This window comes from Marmota flaviventris, chromosome 7 (assembly GCF_047511675.1).
Source record: "Marmota flaviventris isolate mMarFla1 chromosome 7, mMarFla1.hap1, whole genome shotgun sequence".
NCBI lineage: Eukaryota > Metazoa > Chordata > Mammalia > Rodentia > Sciuridae > Marmota > Marmota flaviventris.
In genome coordinates this window covers 1,124,100-1,144,143 of record NC_092504.1, presented here as the reverse complement: position 1 = coordinate 1,144,143, position 20,044 = coordinate 1,124,100, and the positions used below count along the sequence as shown (strand labels likewise).

Sequence of the window (20,044 nt, the reverse complement as noted above, 5' to 3'; positions counted from 1 at the left end):
TCTGGAGTGGGCTTGTGTTTCCCTCCTGGGCTTCAGGCTCTGAGGGAGCAATCTCCTTATGTCTTTCCAGCAGCCAGATGGGCTGGCCCACAGCACCCTTGGGCCCCTGTAGACAGGGACGAGGAGTGCTGACAGTGCCCGTGGGGCTGCTTGGTCCACACTTTGCAGGAAGGAGTAGTGCTTGGTCCGGAGAGGAGAGAAGGCCGGGGGGGGGGGGGGGGGGGTGTGACCTCAGCAAGGTCATGCCCAAGAAGGTGGAGGGAAGGCTTCTGGGCCCGCAGGTGGGACAGGGAAGAGTTGCCTGGTGGAAAGCCCTGCGACAGAGGTTGTGTGTGTGGCCTGGGTGGTGCCTGAGGCAGGGCCCTGGTTCTATGAGCCCAGGCTTGCCTGTGAAATGAAACTCCAAGGAGGCTCCTCCACCAGGGGAGTCAGTTGCCGGGCATTTTCTGAGCTCTGTCTCGGGGGGTGTGTTACCCACAGCCAGGGAATGCTTCCCTGAGAGATGTGGCCATGGCATGAGTGACAGCTTGTGCGCCCACGGCCCAGGCAGTAAATGGGGGACAGAGCAAGAGTGGCAGGGAGCCCGTGGTGCAAAGGGAAGCTCAGCCATGTGAGAGCTGCCACCCACCACCCAGTCCTTCCTCGGAGACCGTGAGCAAAGCTGCTGTGATGGCAGAGTGCACGCAGCCCTCGGTGTAGGCTGCTGGGGGTGGAGGAGAAGGGTGGGGCCTGGCAGATGGCCAGAGGGAGAGTGGCTGGGGTTGCACACTCAGGGAGCAGTGGTCCTGTGCTTCAGGGAGGACCCTGGGGTCCCGGTGGGTCGTGGGCCCTTCCAGGGCACAGGAGGAAGGTGAGTGGGCTGCACACTGCTTCTGCGCACCACACAGGTGCCCTGGGCTGGTGGCCTCCATTGGCAGTGCTTCTCCTCCAGCCTTGTCCTGCCACTGCCCATTGCTTATCCCGCTACTGGGGACAGGAAACAAGACTGTGGGGTCAGGAGCCATTGGAGCTGAGAAATACCATCAGGTGACAGTGGAGACATTAACTCCTCAGCAGTGTTTTGTTTTCTCAGCTTTTTATCCTGAAGTTTTCAATCTCCAGGAAACATGCAACAAGTGTGTAGATGTTCTAGATTTTTCCGTATGTGACATGTTCTCACAGTTGCTTCACCTCCCTCAGGTTCTTGCTGAATCATTAAAAATCAGCTGCAGGGGCTGGGGCTTAGTTCAGTGTCAGAGTGCTTGCCTAGAATGTGTGAAGCACTGGGTTCGACCCTTAGCACCACATAAGCACAGACAGACACAGTACAGGCATGCTGTCCGTCCACAACTACATGAACAAGAATTAGCTGTAAACGTCAGCACCAGGCATTCTTCTTCTTTTTTTTGGTAGTAGGGATTGAACTCAAGGGTGCTTAACCACTGAGCCACATCCCCAGTCCTTTTTGTTTATCTAAAGACAAGGTCTCCCTGAGTTGCTTAGGGCCTCACTAAGTTGCTGAGGCTGGCTTTGAACTTGCAGTCCTCCTGCCTTAGCCTCCTGAGTACCACCGTGCCTGGACAGGACCAAGCAATTTTTACGCACGTATTGTCTGAGATCAGGAGCATCTTCGTTCTTTTTACGGTCCTGAGTAAACCTCTGCAACTTGATGGCACATCATGTGCAGTGTTGTTCAGTGATGCCAGTTGGCCCCGGCTTGCTTCTAGCATTTTCCTGTGCCTATGGCAGACCCATCTCCTGTTCTCAGCTTATGGGCTTGCTGCTCCAAGCTCTGGCTTATTACCTCTGTGCTCCTGGGTGGGACTGATAGCCAGGTCAGAGGGCCAGGGATCTGGGTCAGGCCGGGGTCTCATTTTCCTTTCTGCTTTCCCTGACCCTGAGGATGAGGCCCACAGTGCACCAACCCCTTCCTGGGATGGCAGGAAGCCTCGTGTGCTACAGGTCCTGCTTCTGTAGTCCTGGTTTTCTTTGGTTGGAGGTGGTATGGGGAGCAGTGTAGGTGCTCTGACGCTTGTACTGGGGTGGTGTGGAGGAGACAGGAGTGGCTTGGGTGCTGTCCCTGTGCGGGGTGTTGTGGAAAGGGTTTGGCCGCCACCGCCTAGCCCCGCTCCATAAGGAATGCTGTTTCCTTTTGTGGTTACCCAGGTTCCTCATCCCCATGATGGGCCAACAAATCATGCACTTCAGGGGGTGCTGCCTGAGGCCCCCTGGGGTGCTTGTGGACACCACAGCCATGCCATCCAGGTGTAGGCAGAGTGGGGGACAAGCACTCTCTGAGAGCCTCTACTCCTCCCCAGGGCCCTCATTCCACCAAGGGCCTTCCTTCCTCTGAGGGCCCTCATTCCTCTAAGGTCCCCATTCCTCCCAAAGGCCCCCATTCCTCTCAAGGTGCCATCATTCCTCTGAGAGCCCCTGCCCCCCACCCCTACCCCAAGAGTGCCCAGGTCCTCTGAGGTGCTGCAGATCCTGGCAAGTAGGTGGGTTGGAGGTAAGGAGGGGTTTGGCTCAGGTGGGGATTAGAGCCAAGGTGGGCTGGCTGGCAGGCGGGGCCTGAGGTGCTCTGGTTGGGGACCACAGAGGCTGCTCAGGCACATCTAAAATCCCAAGTGGCAACACAGATTGTAGGGGAAGGAGTTTACCTAGGCTGTGCTGTGGGCATCAGCCCGGGTCTTCTGCTGAAAAGTCCAGTTATAAGAAGGCCTAACTACTGAGTTCAAGTGAGGCCAGGATGGCAAAAGTGAGTGTTTCCTCCTTTTAATAGTATAGTGAAGGCACTGAGTGTGGAAGTAGTCCTCCAGAGCCTTAAGTCCAGACTGCTGCGCCTCCTGACAGCCTCCTGGGGACACTGCTGTGTGCATTGAGGTGTGGACCTTGTCCTCCAGAGCCATAAATGTAGACTGCTGTGCCTCCCCACACCCTCCTGTGGGCACTGCTGTGTGCAGCCCCAGGTACTGTCCAGGGAACGTAGCTGGATTCTTTAGTCAGGGTTGAGTGTAGGCATTGCCAGTGCAGGAGGACCGAAGCCTGCGATGGAGTGTCCCCTTAGATGGGGTGGCTGGATGAGGCCCCTGGCTATGAATGTCTGGGCTATGAGCCAAGGAGGGGAGCCTGGGGCCTTCCAGCCAAAGACCCACGGTGTGGAAGTCTTGTGTGGGACAGAGTGGGGCCATGTGGCTGCAGGGTGTGCACCTGGGGCTTGTCAGGCATGGCTGTTTCCTTGCTCTGGTACTGAGTGGGGTAGGTTGCTAGGGTGCAGGTTTTAAAAGTTGGTTGGGTCCCAGGGTGAAGGGGGACTGCAGCTAGATGGGAGTGAGGCAGTGAGGATAGGTTGAGTGTGAGTAGCCTGTGGAGGCTCCGTGCATGTGCACAGGGTTCCTAGCAGTGGCCCAGCCCCAGAGGCTGAGGTCCTTGGCCCTGCCTTTGGTGCACTAGCCAACTTAACCTGAGATTCCTAGTTCTGTTGGTTGCTCAGGCCATGAGCAGCTGGGCTGTGCCCACCACAGTGTGCCTGTGGTCCCTGGGCTGCAGAGCCATGGCCAGGATGTGGGAGCCCACGTGCCTGCACAGTTAGTAGAGTCAGGCTGGGATTGTGGCTGTGGAGGTGTCCTGGTCATGGATATATAGTCATTTCTCCTTTTCCTGTTGAGTGTGGTATTCCACCCCAGCCCCATAACCACGTCTAACCTAAGCAGGCAGTGGTTGCTTCACCAGAGACCTTGAAATCTCCCATGACAATTCGTTTCTTGATGGCTACCTCCAGTGGCGTGCTCAACTCCATGTCACGGGGGCCTGTGAGCCCTTTTTCCTGGGTGCTGGTACCTTGGTCCTTCGCCCAGTTGCAGGGGCGTTTCCTTACTCAGAGCTCTGCAGTGTGATGATTGTACTTCTCATGCTGCCCCAGGATGCCCCACGCCAGTTCCCACTGTGACACTACCTTTCCCCCTCCCCTGCCCCTACCCCTACCCCGGACCTAGGGCTGCAGTTATGCCTCCTATCCACAGACTTTCCTACAGCCGCCTGAGAACTGCTGGGAGTCAGGCTGGACCCTGACTGTGGGTCAGAAACTGTACAGGTTCCTGGCAGTCAAGGCTGGACCTGAGCACCTGGCTCGAAGCATGCGGCATCCGTCAGCCCCGGGGTGATTAAATGTACTTATCTCTTTTAGGGCAGCTGGTGGAATTTCTAAAGAGAGTTGAATCTAAAGGCCCTCTGTCCTGTGACACCATTCTGAAGATCTTTTACCAGACGTGCAGAGCAGTGCAGCACATGCACAGACAGAAGCCACCTGTCATCCACAGAGACCTCAAGGTACCAGCTGCCATCAAAAGTGCTTGCTGGGTCCCTTCCTGCCTGTGTCCTTGTGGGGTACAGCGAGGCTTCGTGGAGGCTCCCTCTGGTCTCTTGGGTGTTCTCACCCAAGCGACTGGGCTCTGGGCCTGCACTCCTTGCTCTCCCTGCCGTCTCCCACCCTGCACCAGAAGGTGTCCCTGCTGCCTAGCCCTGGGGGGCAGTGCCTGTGGTAGCAGGCCTGCCGCGTGGTGCAGTTGAGGGTCACATTGTGGTCGTCAGGCTCTATTCTTCAGTCCCCTTCCCGCCAGCTTTGCCGCTGCTTGTCTCTCGCGTGTGGTGGGTTCATCGGAACTCCACTGTGTTCTCAAGAGTATGTGCCACAGGAGTCTTCTGGTGGTGGCCTAGTTTTCACTTCCTTATCCTATCTTAAAAAACCAAGATTTGTGAGGATCATCTGACGTCTGAAGCTTGTCCTTGTCCTGACCCCTTACGTTAGGGACCTGGACGCACATCTTTGTGGGAACAGGGATGTTCCTTAGTCGATTGTAGCCCTGTTTTTGCCCAGCAAACGAATGTCACCTGGAGTTCCAGCTCGGGCCTAGCCTATTCCCAAGTTCCCCAGTTTTCCTCAAAGTATTGTATCTCCTGAGGTCTGTGAGCCTGAAGCAGTGCCCACCACGCAGGCTCTAGAAGCAGCCAAGGTCTCCTGGGCAGACCCTCTGAGTGCTCAGTCGGCCTTTCCTGCGTCTGGTCTGTTCACCTGGAATTGGCTGAGTGACACTAGGTGGGGCCCCTCATCACCCACCTGCGCCCAGGCAGGTGTCTGCCCTTCCTGGCTGGGCCACCAGTCGCAGTAGGGTAGTGTCCGCTCCTCAGTGGACACCAGTGGAGGGTGGGTTTTTTGTGGCACAATGAATTTTCTGGCTTATGTCTTTTAAGTGCAGCGAGTTTTGTGTGTATTAAGAAAAATAGAAAACACAGAGTTAGTTGGGGAAAGAGTCGGTTTGTGAGCTTGGCCTGGTTGGCATCACTTGTCCTCCAAGTAAGAGGTGTCCTTTGCTCCACAGTGTCCTGTGGTCTCTGCTGCAGGACACACAGCTCCACCCAGGCTCTTCTACCCCAAGTGCCGCTAGCCATGAAATGCTAGCCACTGCAGGGCTCAGCAAGGCCTCCAGGCCTCTCTCCACACTGACCCCAGTGTCTTGATTTCCTCTACTGATGCATGTTCTGCACCCACCCAGGGCAGTATGCCTTTCTGCCCTGGGACATCAGGAACGGACTCTTGTGGCACACGTCCTCCTGTGCCTGGCTGCTTTCGCTCAGTGTTGCCCATGAGATCTGCCTGCCTCATATGTGGCCCTGCCTCCTGGGGTATCTGTCATGGGTGAATGCTTCCACACTGCTGCCTTGTTCGTGGTGGGCTGCTGCTCTGTGCCCGCCGTCCCTTGGGAAGGGCACTCTCTGTGGGCAGGAGGTGCAGGGAGCTGTGGCTGGAGGGCATGGGCTGATCCTGGCGGACCCCACCTGGCTTCCTGCTTGCCTGCCCTGGTACCGCAGGTGCTGCGACTCTGCAGCCTGAGGGGGTCCAGGTTGCCATCCTTCCTGTCAGTGAGACTGGCTGGCTGCTCATGTCTACTGGATGTGGGTTCCTCTTGGGGAGGTCCTGTCTCGTTGTCCTCTCTCTGGCGAATGCAGATGCTGGTGCTGCTATGTGGGGTAGGCCTCATCTGGCTGCACTCCTGCTCTCAGGGAAGGTCCTGTGTTGAGTGTTCTTCCTGTAAGCCAGAGCCCCTAGGCTCTCTGCATAGGAGTCTGTTCTGTTTTCCTGAGGAGGCCATTTTGTCCCACAGGAAGGTGGCCTTGTGTACTGTCTTCTAAAGGACTTGTGCTTTTGTTTGAGCTTAGGAGTGTCAGTGTTTGACTTTTCTGAACTGGGACAAAGTCATTATCCTCTCGCTTGTCCTCTGGTGCCACCTTGTCATGAGCATGGCGTCTTGGTGGTGCTCTTGGGCCAGGCTCCCTGTGCTGGTACCAAAGTCTCCTGAAGGCCTAAGTCTGGTCTCTAGGATTGGGCCCTCTCTGGCCATCTGGCTGTCCATGCAGTCTCTATGGTTGCACCCTCTTTGGCCATTTAGCTTTCCATGCAGACTGTTGAATGCCTTTTTCAAATTCTGCCCAGAACTTTTAAGAATTTCATCAGAATTTTTGACCTTCATGTAGTGGTTGACATCGTCATTCAATCAACCACCAGACTTCAGGAATCAGGACCCTGGCTCTGCTGGCCGCTGGGTTTCAATGCATAGGAAATCCTATAACATGAGTGGGTATGGCTGGGTGCCAGTAAAACCATGTACTGGAGTTGGTATTTTCTGTGATTTTATGTATAGTGGAATGTAATCTTTCTTTCATTTTTTCAGTCATTAAAAATGTAAAAACTGGCCTGGTGGTATAGCTCAGAGGCAGAGCACTTTCTTAGCATGGGGAAGACCCTGGGTTCCAACCCCAGTGCTGCATAAAGAAGTAAAGTAAATTAAATCGTAAAAGCCTTCCTGGCTGTTTGGCTGCACCAAAGCTGGCGGCAGCCAAAGTGGACTTGGGATCACAGACGGCCACCCACACCCTGCGGCCCTTGGGGTAGGTCCGACATCTATACAGTTGCACTTCATGTGGGAGCATGATTAGTTGTTGGTTCAGGATCTGAAAGTGCCCCTCATCTTATGCTTTCTGCACAGAGGTCTTTGCCCGTCTTTTCTTGGGCGTATTCCTAGGCTCTTGATGCGTTCAGTGTAAAAGGTATCTTCTATTCTCTTTTCTTCCACTTTCTTGAAGGCTCATTGTCGGTCTCGTGTTGTTGATTTGGGTGATCTGCTTGATTTATGGTTAATTTCAACTTTAAAATTTCCTGAATTGAGGCTATGACAGGAGGATCCCAAGTTCAAAGCCAACAACAGCAACTTAGTGAGATCTTGTCTCTAAATAAAATGTAAAAGGGCTGGGGATGTGGCTCAGTGGTTAAGTGCCCTTGGGTTCAATCCCTGGTACCAAAAAGAAGAAGAAGAAGAAGAAGAAGGAAGAACCAGGCACAGTGGTACATGCCTGTGATCCCAGCAGACCACAAGTTCAAAGCCAGCCGCAGCAACATAGTGAGGCACTTAGCAATTGAGTGAGACCCTGTGTAATAAAATATAAAACAGAGCTCCATATGTGGCTCAATGGTTAAGCACCCCCTGGGTTCAACCCCCTTTACTAAAAAAATAAAATAAAAGATGATTTCTCAAAGTGTGTATTTAATTAAAATAGGTACACATTGCTTCTGCTCAGGAAGGACCTAAGACCTCGAATTGCTTCCCTGGGAGAGCAGCCCCTCTGCTCCCTCCTCCTGCCCCATCAGGCTGTCGCCAGCCTGCAGCACCTCTTGCACCTCCACGCTGCAGTGCTGCAGGCCTTGTGGGTCCTCTGGTGGCTCTGTGGCCAGCAGCCTTGACTTGGTGCAGGGGACTGTCTGGTGAGGCACTTGTTCTACCTCATGCTCTCGTTGGCTTCTGCTGAGGTCTTGGCTCAGTCTGCACCCCAAGTTTATAAGTACTGTCTTCTGGAATTTTGCAGGTTGAGAACTTATTGCTTAGCAACCAGGGGACCATTAAGCTGTGTGACTTTGGCAGTGCCACAACCATCTCGCATTACCCTGACTACAGCTGGAGCGCCCAGAAGCGAGCAATGGTGGAGGAGGAGGTGAGGCCTGCTGCCCGAGTGCTGCTCCTAGGTCCTTCCGCAGTCCCTTTCCTTTCCCTTCTCAATCCCTCATGTACAAGCCTGAGCATGTCCCTGTGAACCACAACTGGGCCTGGTGTCCTGGGGGCCTGTCCTGTTCCAGGCTGCCCTCCATCTGCCCTCCACAATATCCTCTCATCTCACCCCCTTCCTCGCAGCAGATGGCTCTGAATATCTTAATGCCTGTTTTCCCTTGGATGTTTATTATTAGGTGCACACAGATGTGCCATGGCAGTCCCTTTAAGTGCACAGTTCAGTGGTGTTAATGTGTGCTTGTTCATGGCGTTGTGCAGCTATCACCACCACCATCTCCTGTTTTTCAAAAGTATGGTTTAGAAGTGCACCTCCATGTGGCTCTGTCCAGGAGATCATGCAGCAGGTGGGCTGCACTGTGGCTCAAGTTCTGCAGTAGCTTGAGCTCACGGTGTCTGTGTGAATCCCATAGACAGAACTGTTCAGAGCAGAGAGCCACGGGCTGGGGCATGGAGTCTGACAGAAGGCTTCAGAGGGTGGTGGGAGATGGCCCTTCTGTGAGGCATTGTGCATGGAGGGTTGGCCCCCATCAGTCTGTCCTGCGTGGAGCTTGCCTTGTGGCCAGGTTGCTCTGTGCAGAGGTGTGCACCTTCCTCCCGTGCTGCAGGTGGTGTGGGAGGAGGTAGTGCTGCTCCTGCTTGCTGCCTGAGAAGAACACCGCCTTCTTAACATGGAACAGGCCTTACCAAAGAGCTGTGGGCTCTCAGGAGCATGTCCTTGGATCAGAGCCATGCTTCCTGGTCTTCCACTTTTGTCACAGGCCTACTGAAAGGGCCACATGCTGAGTGCCCAGCCATGTTGTCTCGGGTTGGCTGGCCAGTTCCTCAGGAGGAATTGGACCATGTGCTGAGCTGGTCAGAGCACAGGGAGGAGGCCTGGCCTTTGCTGGCTGCCTCACAGCCCCACTCCGCACAAGAGTATGGGGAGGAGGTCCCCATGGCCCCGAGGATCTAGTACCAGTGGAGGTAGCGCCATCAGCCATCTCCAGTGTGGACAGACCATGGGGTGCCATGTATCTGGTGCTCCTACAGCATGCTGCCACCTGCCACAGAGGGCCTGCTGGAGGTGTGTGAGCTGGCTGCCCTGGGCTGCCTGCAGTGCAGCTCCCCTGAGCCTTCTGTGCTGCTGCGCGGCCCTCGATGCTCTGCACGTGGCCGAGGCAGGAGCTCGTGCCTGCTCGCTCGTCTTCACGGGGACTGTGGTGCCACATTTCCCATGGTGAGCATGTGTCCTTAATTGTGGTACAAGGATGTCCTAGATCTGCTTCATGCTGGCTCCAGGTTCTGACCTTTTTCATCTGCTGTGATTTTAAATATGGTTCGTTCTCCTGAACACAGGTTGTAGTTTAACCCCATCATGAGGCCCCAAGAGGATAGAAACCTACCCTGAGGCTCATAGGAGTCTTTTGGAGGGCCATCAGGGTTAGGTGAGTCATCAGGGTAGAGCCTTTGGTAGCTTTACACGAAGGGAGAGCTGTGTATGGTGGTCACACTTGTGATCCTAGCTACTATGGAGGCGGAGGTGGAAGGATGACAAGTTTGTCTCAAAGAATAAAAAGGACTGGGGTGCAGCTCAGCAGTAAAGCACCACGACGTACAGATGGCAGTGTGCAGGGTGCTCTGCTGCCTCCACATGAGCTGGGCTGCCCTGGGGCCCTGCCAGCAAGACAGCTGCCACAGATGTGCACCTGTGACCCTGGGCAGAATCAGGAGCCAGAGCAGCCCACTCATGCTCGCCTGGTCTGTGGCATTGTGTCAGTGTGGTAGAGAATGGCTCTCACCGTCATCTGGAGTGCTGGTGACAGGAGTACTGATTGTTCTCTGCTACCCCGAGGCCCTGAGATTGCCTCCTCTGAGACACCAGAGCAGATGTGCTCACTGGTGTACACATATGCGTGCATGTGTTCACATGTGAATTGTGTGCCCTCAGCACGCATCCCCAGGTCTATGCCATGCTCCACGCCAGCCAGCCCAAGGGCTCCTGGCTCTGCTCCCTCCTTGGCGAGAGCTCAGCTACCAGTGGTGTTACTGATGTGAGTTTTCCCAGCTGCAGCCCCAGGTGCCATCAGGTTGAGCCCAGAGCTCCTGGCTGTGCGTGTCCTTCAGGAAGGTCGCTCCTCGCTACTTTGTTGGACAGTGCCTTGGGGAGCAGTCGCCAGGTGCCCTCCCCTCATGGCTCCGGGTCCCTGCTGCTCAGTTTCCTCCTGGTCCTGCAGGGGTGTCTTCACCCTGCCCCGCTCTTGGCTGCTCTTCTCCCCCATCCTGAAGTGAGTCTGCAGTGGTCGTGCTGTGTGTCCTTTCTGCTGGGAGCTCTGGTGGCACTGTGCCCCACCCTGCACCACTGTCCTGTGGCTGCCCACTTGCCAGCCTCAGGTTGTTGCCTGTGGACCACAGGTCTTTCAGAGGACAGTGCATCCTGTATCCCATCTGTTGAAGAAGTGGCTGCTGCTATGTGGCTCCTGGGCATTGGCTGTCCCTGTGGCATCTGTGACTTGGGGGTGGCTGTATGCTTGAGCCTTGCACTGAGACTCACATTTCCTGTGCTGTGGGGGTGTGGCCCTCTTAAGTGTATGGGGCTCAGTTTTTAGACCTGGCCAACCAATACATGTGGTCACTTCTCTTGTTACAGAGGTTTTTGTGTCCACACTAGTGTCCATGTGGAAGCTTCCGTCACACAACACCCCAGCTCACATGGCCCTCCTGTGGCCGGTCTGCATGTAGTGCCTGGAGTGGGCTCAGCCCACTGAGATGTGCCTCTCCTGCACAGACAGCAGGGTCCTGTTAAAAGTGGGTGACCAAGGCCTCTGGGACTCCATGGCAGGACAGGGCACCACCTAGCCTGTGGTAGAGTTTAAAAAGTTGCAGGGTTTGTTGTTGTATAGACCAGATGGACAGAACGCTTTGTTTTATTGGTTTACTCTTATGTGGTGCTAAGGATCAAACCCAGTGCCTCATACATGGTAGGCAAACGCTCTGCCACTGAGCGACAGCCCCAGCCCATGTTGCAGGGTTTTGATGTGAAACAAAAAGTAAGGCTTACACGTAACTTTGCTCTGAAATACTTGTGTTTTTCTTCAGATCACGAGGAACACCACACCCATGTACAGAACCCCAGAAATCGTAGACCTGTACTCCAACTTCCCCATCGGAGAGAAGCAGGACATCTGGGTGAGGCTGATTGCCTAGTGGCACCTGGTTTGAGCAGGCCTGCAGACCCAGCAACCCTTGTCCCCTGGGCCTCCTCCTTTCCTTTTGTCCTGGTCTGCTGAAGAGCACTGGTGACGCCTTCTGGGGGAACCCAGTTGAGAGAGCCAGCTGGGGGTCAGTGGGCTCCAAGGCAGCACAGATGGCAGGCATTGGGGGGGTCTGCCTGGCCTAAGCTCCGGGTCAGGTGAGCCCAGGGCTCCCTGTTCCTCTCCAGGGTCTTGCCACCTGGACTGAGGGTGGCCATGCTGCACTTACATGGTGGACAGGAAGCCTGTGTGACTTGGAGGCTGGGTCTCTCCCCCGAGCAGCAAGCAGCCAGCTACCCAGCCACTGTTGTGGCTACGAATCCTTGGCAGCTGTGCGGCAAGGTCCTCCCTGGTGCCCAGTGGCCCAATTCATGTCCCTGTGCTTTAGCTGTGTAGGTTTTTATTATTATTGTTATTATTGTTATTTTAACATTCATTTTTTAGTTGAAGGTGGACACAATACCTTTTTTTTTTTTTCCATGTGGTGCTGAGGATCGAACCCAGTGCCTCATGCATGCTAGGCTAGTGCTGTACCTCTGAGCCCCAGCCCCAGCCCTAGCTGTATGGTTTTGAGGGACCTTTTGATCTGAAAATGAGAGTTTGGTGCTTCAGTCCTGCAGCCTGGACATTTCTTGTGTCGGGTAGGGTGGAAAGGGCTAGGCTTCCTGTGGGGCGGGACCAAGAGCATGAAAGGGGTCCCTGAGGAAAGGGCTGCTCCTCTGCCCTACTCAACCCATGCCCAGGTCCCCTGGCCTGGCCCGCCTCAGCTTTGCTCTCCCTGCAGGCCCTGGGCTGCATCCTGTACCTGCTGTGTTTCCGGCAGCACCCTTTTGAGGATGGTGCAAAGCTTCGCATAGTCAACGGGAAGTACTCCATCCCTGGGGACGACTCTCAGTACACCATCTTCCACAGCCTCATTCGTAAGTTCCCCTCAGGCTGGTGGGTGCAGGGGCCTGGGTGAGGAGCCTCTCCATTGGGCCGTGATGCCCCTCACCCGCTGCCCACAGCTCCTGCACTGGTGCTTTTCCATGGAACCCCAGCCTCTGCCCCACTGAACTTGCGACACTCTAGCACCTTTCTGATAACTTGGTTCAGTTTTATGGTTGTGCTTTGCTTTGCTGCTCTCCCTTGCTCCCAGAGTTGGCACTCTGGTGTTAACCAGGTGAGAGTCGGCCGTGCTCTGCCCTGGAGCCGACATGGGGTCCAGTGGGCTGCTGTGCTCTGCCTCAGGTGCCATGCTGAGGGTCAACCCTGAGGAACGGCTGTCCATCACAGAGGTGGTCCGCCAGCTACAGGAGATGGCCGCAGCCAGGAATCTGAACCCCAAGGCACCCATCACAGAGGTAAGGGTGTCCTGCCACTGCTCTGTGTGCAGTTCCAGGTCCTCGCGGGCTAGCAGCTATTGTGCAGGCTGGAGTCCTGCCGCAGCCAGGTTTAAGAGCCAGGCACTGCATTGGTCCTGACTCTGGAGCCCTGATGCTCTGCGCACGCTTTAGGCCCAAGGGTCACTCCATCAAAACTATCTGGTGGTTCTTGCCCACATTCTGCTGATGTGTGTTGCTTTCTGCATGTCACAGTTTCTGGGGTCAAGCGTCCTTCTGTGGCTTTATGATCATGTCCAGTCTCCACCCACAGCTGGCTCACATGGCTTTGGGACCGTCCAGGCCCCAGCCAGCTGTTGGGCTGAGGCTCCTCCCTGTGGCTACATACCCAGGAAAGTGGGCAGGTCAGGAGGGCCCTGGCGCTTAGCTGCAGGACTCTTCCTGAGGTAGCCATGAGGTCTGCCCATACCTCTGGGAGTGGGACCCGTCTGCAGCTCAGGGCTCAGGCCAGACTTCACCCCTCCACTCTGGCTCTGCCTCCTGTGAAGGCGAGGCCCTGTCCTCTTTGCTTTCTGGTTGTCTGTCAGCTCCTTGTGTCTCTCACAGCTGGAAGCATGGTTTTCCAGGGGCTGTCAAAGCAGGGCGTGTGGTGGGACGGTGCTGTCTGTGCTGCTGGGGGTGGTACAGGGCACGGGAGTTCTGCTGGCCTGCACGCTCACCCAGGACCCCAGGAGGGAGTTGGGCATAGGAGGCTGAGGTTTATGATTCATATGTTGGGGAGCAGCAGGAAATAGGGCAGGGCTAGTGGAGGGGTGCCAGGGAGGAAGTCCTGAAGGTCTGAGGTGGCCGATTGGTGGCACTGAGGGCCTCAGTGAGAAATTTTTGTGGAGGTAGGATGGCTGGTCTGTTTCGAAGAGAAGAGCTGACAGGCATGTCTACACCTCTCGGTGACTGCTCTGTGGCCAGGGCAACTCCGGGCCCCAGCAGAGGATGCTGCAGGCCGTGGAGGTTATAGAGGCCAGGTGGCATGTAGGGGCCATGGGCCTCACTCTCCATGGGGTGTGCACTGAGGAGGTGCACTGGTCCATGGGGACTCCAAGCACACTCTGACTTTTGGGCTTACAAGGCTGTCACACTGCTTCTTGGGGCCCACTCCCCAAGCGGGGCTGCGCCGTGGTGGAGGGAGCAGCCCTAGCCCGGGCACCCAGATGCCTGTGCCTCTCGTCTGCATGCACCATGCATCTGCCTCCCGTGGTTGGGTGGATAGGGAAGAAGCTGGAGAGGCGGGGAGGGCGCTCAGCCAGGTGTGGGTTGAGGCCGACAGCCACTTCCTCCCCATGCTGAGTGTTCTGGGGCCACGGTGGCCTGCCCTCCACCTAGACCCTTAGCAGGCAGAAGAGCAGCTTAGTGCAGGGCCGCGTGTTTGAGCTGAGGCAGGTGCATAACAGTCTGGCTCCCCAGGGCGCCAACGCCATGCTCTTGGTTCCTCTAGCTGCTGGAGCAGAACGGAGGCTGTGGGAACCCAGGGCCATCCCGAGTGCCACCCCCCGCCGGAGGCCCTGTGGGCAGTGGCTACAGTGGAGGTGAGTACTTGTGCCCACTGTCCACCCCCTGTTGTGCGCTGGACACCTGGCACATATTGAGATGGAGCCCAACTCCCTCTCCTGTGGGACTTTTAGCCTGGTGGTGAGAGACAGACGACAAGGCTTGGTCCCTGCACTCCCCGAGCCTCATGGCTCAGCTGAGCTCATGCACGCAAGGTGTGGTGTGGGCTCCTGGGAGTGGGGCAAGGTCCAGGAGAGGCCAGGCATAGGTCTCCGGGGTCCTGTCCCAGGGGTGGTCAGCACCTGGATCCAGCGCATGGCCAGGGTCATCCTGGGGCCAGGCTCCTAGGTGCAGCTGACTTCAGTCTCCAGCTTTCCCAGAAGTCAGTCTGACACTCTGCGGCCCAAAGCCACCTACACCACCAGTGTCTGGGCTATCTTACACAGCCCGAGGCTACAGGGAAACTGGCTTCCTTGAAATAGGGATCTTCCAGGGTCCCTCCCGGGAGCTGAGGACAGGGGCAGAGTGGGGAGTAGAGCTGGGCTGCAGGAGAGATTGCAGGGCTGGGGGCCACCTGTGCCCATGGCTTGAGTTGCCGTGTGCTAGAGCATGGCCTTCTACCTGGTGCAGAGTGGGCTTCTGTGAGCGTCTGTGGGGGCCTGGGCCTGGGGGAGAGGGGAGGGTGCTAGGGCAGGGACATGGGCACATGCTGGCCATGGGCCAAGCCCCCCGCCCAGTCCTCTTGGTCTCCTGAGGAGAGGGCGTGGCCCCACCAGCTGGCTTCCCTGTGTTTGGGCACTCCAGATCCACCCCACGGGGCCCAGCAGGTGCAGTGTGGTAGCCATGTGGACCTGGAGCCTGGTCGCATCCACACCTGCACACTGAAGCCTGTGAGTTCTCGCTCCAGGACCTGTGCTCTCAGGGTCCACTTTGGTCAGCCTCCACTTTTTGACTTCACAGCCGGGGTGGCGTGGCCTCTGCCCACGGTGCCACAGAGGGTAGAGCTCCAGCTGCAAGCCCTGCCTCTGGACCGGGGGGATAGCTGTCGGACTGCTAGGGCCCAGGCAGGCGTACTCCTGGGTGTGGGCTGGGCCAGCAGCGCCTCCCAGGGCCCACACACCTCCGTGCTGCAGGCACCCTCACACACCACGCCCTGCCTGTCCTGCAGGCCTGGCACTGGCTGAGTACGACCAGCCTCACGGTGGGCTCCTGGACATCCTGCGGGGTGGGACCGAGCGACTCTTCACTAACCTCAAGGACACCTCCTCCAAGGTCATCCAGTCTGTTGCTAAGTAAGTGTGGTTTATGCCCCATCTGTCCCCAGTGCCAAGGGCAGAGTCACAGGCAGACTCAGAGTGAGCCCAGCACCACGGAGCTGGGGAAGCCCATGCATAGACTCCTGCCGGGACTGGCCCTGGGCTTGGGCTGTGCCCAGCCTGGGCCCCTTGCCCTAGTCCCCAACACACTGTCACATTGTTTTTCTGGGTGTATGACAGGTGAAGTGACTGTAAGGCATAATGTTCCCTCATCGATGAGGTCTCCTAGCCACATGGCTTGAGCACGTGGTCATAGAGCACCACTGCAGGCCAGGGACGCCCCAGAGTACAGCCCCATGTCCAGGGCTCAGCCCTGCTGGCTGCTCGGGTGCTGTTGAGGGAGCACTGAGGAACCATGCTGTGTGTGGGCATCAGGACCAGCCCCGTCCTCCACACTCTGCAGGCATGGGGCTTTCTGGCCTCCTTTTATTTGTTCATTCTGTGTGCCGTGATGCCTTGGTGTGCACAGGTGTTCTCAGCCCAGGCAGGGACAGGTGTCCACATGTACACGTGTGTATGTGCTTGCATGTGTGCATGTCTGCCTGGGGTGCGTGCTTGAATTGGACACTGTCCTGCAGACGCCGTGTGTGAGATGAACTTTAGAAGTGGCAGCAAGCTCCTCTGTGTGTGTGTGGTGCTGGGGTGGACCCTAGGCCCCTGTGCGTGCAGGCATCCCCAGCTAGCTTCTTCATTTTTTGGTTCTTCCCACTGAAGGGGCCCAGGTGTGGGGATGGGTGGCGGTGGCCCTGAGCCCTGAGCTGCTCGCCCATGGCTGCCCTGTCCCAGCAGCTGGAGCCTCGGCTCTTCTCAGTCTGGGGTGCAGGCTGACAACCTTGCACACGTGTCTGATGCTCACACGGCCAGCCCCCAGGTTCACCCGGCAGGGGAGGCTGGGGTTGAGGTGTGGGTGCACCTGATGCCTACGTCGTGCTGGGCCAGGCGTCTTGCTGCCTCTGCTCTGCCCACTGTGCCAGGCAGCCAGGCCCTGTGGGTGGGTGGTGCTCCCCCTCAGGTGTGTGGGTCTGCCTTTGCTGTCATCTGTTTAGTGGTGCTGGGACCTGAACTCAGGGCCTCACACATGTTAGGACAGCACCTTACCCCAGAGCCGCATCCCCAGCCCTTTCCATTTTTTTGAGGCAGGGCCTTTCTAAGTTGCCCAGGCTGGCCTGGAACTTGCGACCCTCCTGCCTCAGCCTCCTAAGTAGCAAAGATCACAGGCATTTGCCAGCACATACAGCTGGGTTTTTGTTCCTGTTTTCATGCTGATACTAAATGTTCTCTGAACCACTGTGTGTGTGTGTGTGTGTGTGTGTGTGTGTGTGTGTGTAGAAACACATGGCAAATACTTTTTTTAATCCAGTTATACATTATGTGTGTGTGTATTTAGTTGTGAACGAACGTTTATTTATATGTGGTGCTGAGAATCAAACCTGGTGCCTCGCACATGCTAGGCAAGCGCTCTACCACTGAGCCACAGCCACAGCCCCACAGAAAATACTTTGTCCCAGACTGTGGCTTGTGTTAAGTGCCTCGTCCTGCAACAGCGCCAGAGCATGAGACTTGCCTGTGCTTTGCTGTAGTCTTCTGCTTTTTGTCTTCTTTAGGGAGGTCCTCTCACCCTGAGTTCGCTGGTTGCAAGTAGGTCTAAACAAACTTTTAAAATGTTAAGATTTAGCCAAGCCATTTCATACTGCTTAACAAAGCTTAACAATCATAAATATTTATAGCCCAAACAATGGAGCATCTATATACATCAACCCTTCTCGATATCCAGAATCAAATAGACCACAGCACAATAATACTGGGTAACTTTAACAAGCCTCTGTCATCACTAGATAGATCCTCCAAACAAAAACTAAATAAAGAAGCTGTAGAGGGGCTGGGGTTGTAGCTCAGTACTTGCCTGGCATGTGTAAGGCTCGGGGTTCAATCTTCAGCACTGCATATAAATAAGTAAAATAAAGTTCCGTTGAAAATTAAAAATAAAAAACTATAGAATTAAAGAAATACAATAGATAGCTTAGACTTAACAGACATCCATAAAATATTGCATCCATCAATGACTGAATACACTTTCTTCTCAGCAGTATACGGATCCTTTTCTAATATGACCATGTTATATAAGCTGTCACATATGTTGGCATATAATTGTAATATGACCTTAATATGTTTTTAGCATCTATAGGGTTATTTTGATAGCTCCTTTTCCATTGGTATTAATCTTTCTGTTCTTTTTTTTAATTAGACTTGTTTGGTTTTTATCAGATTTTAGCTGTATTATTTCTTCTTTATTTCATATATTTCTGTTCATACTTCAAATATGTGCATTTTATTGTACTTCAATTTTACCTCAATAAAGCTATGGGGAAAAATAAATAGATTAAGCCAGGCACAGTGATGACTCTAATCCCAGCAGCTTGGGAGGTAGAGGCAAAAGGATGTCAAGTTTGAGGCCAGCCTCAGCAACTTAGCAAGACTCTGTCTCAAAATAAAAATTAAAAAAGGTCTGACAGAGACAAACCGACATGTTAGAAAAAGGCACCAAAAGCATATATTGGAGAAAAGATAGGCTCTTCAACAAATGGTGCTGGAAAAACTGGAAATACATGTGCAACAAAATGAAACTAAACCTCCATCTCTCACCATGGCAAAAAACTCAATTCAAAGTGAATCAAGGACCTAGGAATTAAACCAGAGATCCTGTACCTAATAAAAGAAAAAGTAGGCCCAAATCTCCATCATGTAGGATTAGGCCCTGACTTCCTTAATAAGACTCCCTATAGTAGAAGAATTAAAATCAAAAATCAATAACTGGGATGGATTCTAACTAAAAAGCTTCTTCTCAGCAAAAGAAAAAGTGAGTGAACAGAGAGCCTACAGAATGGGAGCAATTTTTACCCCACACACATCAGATGGAGCACCAATCTCCAGGATATATAAAGAATTCAAAAAACTTAACACCAAAACCCCCCAAATAATCCAGTCAATAAATGGGCCAAGGAACTAAACAGACACTTCCCAGAAGATTACAATCAATCAGCAAATATATGAAAAATGTTCAACATCTCTAGCAATTAGAGAAATACAAATCAAAACTACTCTAAGATTTCACCTCACTCCAGTCAGAATGTCAGTTGTCAAGAATACAAACAACAATAAGTGTTGGCGAGGATGTGGGGGGAAAGGCACACTCATACAGTGCTGTTGGGACTGCATATTGGTGCAGCCAATCTGGAAAGCAGTATGGAGTTTCCTTGGAAAACGTGGAATGGAACTACCATTTGATCCAACTATCCCACTCCTCTGTTTATACCCAAAAGATTTAAAAAACAGCATACTACAGGGACACAGCCACATCAATGTTTATAGCGGCATAATTCACAATAACTAAATTGCGGGTCCAACCTAGATACCCTTCAGTGGATGAATGGATAAAGAAAATGAGGTATATATACACAATGGAATATTACTCAGCATTAAAAGGGAATAAAATCATTGCATTTGTACTTAAATGGGTGGAGTTGGAAAATATAATGCTAAGTGAAGTAAACCAATCCCCCAAAACCAAATGCCAAATGTCTTCTCTGATATAAAGATGCTGATTCATAATGGGGATGGTGGGGGAATCATGGGAGGAATAGACGAACTTTAGATAGGACAAAGGGGAGGGAGGGGACGGGAAGGGGCAGGAGGATAGGAAAGACGGTGGAATGAGACAGACATTCTTACCCTAGGTACATGTATGAAGACATGAATGGTGTTCAACCAGAGACATGAAAAATTGTGCTCTGTTTGTCTAATATGAATTGAATTGCATTCTGCTGTCGTATATAACTAATTAGAATAAATAAACTAAAAAAAAAACAGGTCTGGGGGCTGGGGCTCAGTGGTAAAGTGCTCGCCTAGCATGTGTGAGGCACTGGGTTTGATCTTTAGCACCACATAAAAATGAACAAAATAAAGGTATTGTGTCTCTCTTCAATTAAAAGTATTTAAAAGTGGGGGCTGGCATGTAGCTCAGTGGTGGAGAACCATGGGTCCAACCCCCAGCGTCCTCCACCCCACGCACGATGTTAAGATGACTGTGAATACGTCTTGTGTTTGGGCCTCCACCTATCTGGGCCTCGCTCTGTTGGCCTCTTGCTGGCTCCCGCTGGTGAGCACCCCTCTGCTGAGCACACCTGGGTGCCCGCCCTGGTCTGTGGTGTGCTTGCTTCCCTGCCCAGTTGTGGTGGGTACTGTGGCCCGGCTGCTCTGCAGGCTCACTGGCCTGCTCCTGGCCCCACCTCGCAGAGTGTGTTGGCTGGGCCTGCGTAACTGTTTATGGAGTTGGAGTTTACAAGAGGATTGTCACCTTCTCTGTGTCACTGAGGAGTTCTGTCAGCATTCTGTTGGTGCTATGGAACTGTTCAGAGGACAGTTGGTCTCTAGGAGGTGGCCAGGACCACCGCAGGGTGGGTCTCAGGAGCTTGCAGCTCCCCTCCTGCCTTCCCTCAGTGTCGGCTGGCTCTCTGGTGGCCTGTGTGGCTCCAGGT

General features: G+C 54.2%; 1 protein-coding gene across 6 annotated transcripts in view; it reads left to right on the top strand.

Moving 5' to 3' along the window:
* Gak (cyclin G associated kinase) overlaps nt 1-20,044 on the top strand; it is a 46,726-nt gene that overhangs the window by 6,943 nt on the left and 19,739 nt on the right. For 5 of the 6 annotated variants that reach the window (XM_027940648.3, XM_027940638.3, XM_027940645.3 and 2 more), the window contains 7 exons: nt 4,166-4,308; nt 7,897-8,022; nt 11,172-11,261; nt 12,111-12,246; nt 12,557-12,669; nt 14,141-14,231; nt 15,362-15,485. In XM_027940648.3, coding sequence (XP_027796449.2) covers nt 4,166-4,308; nt 7,897-8,022; nt 11,172-11,261; nt 12,111-12,246; nt 12,557-12,669; nt 14,141-14,231; nt 15,362-15,485 — 823 coding nt within the window. The remainder of the gene's footprint in view (nt 1-4,165; nt 4,309-7,896; nt 8,023-11,171; nt 11,262-12,110; nt 12,247-12,556; nt 12,670-14,140; nt 14,232-15,361; nt 15,486-20,044) is intronic. The other variant, XM_071614049.1, reaches the window with a different exon arrangement.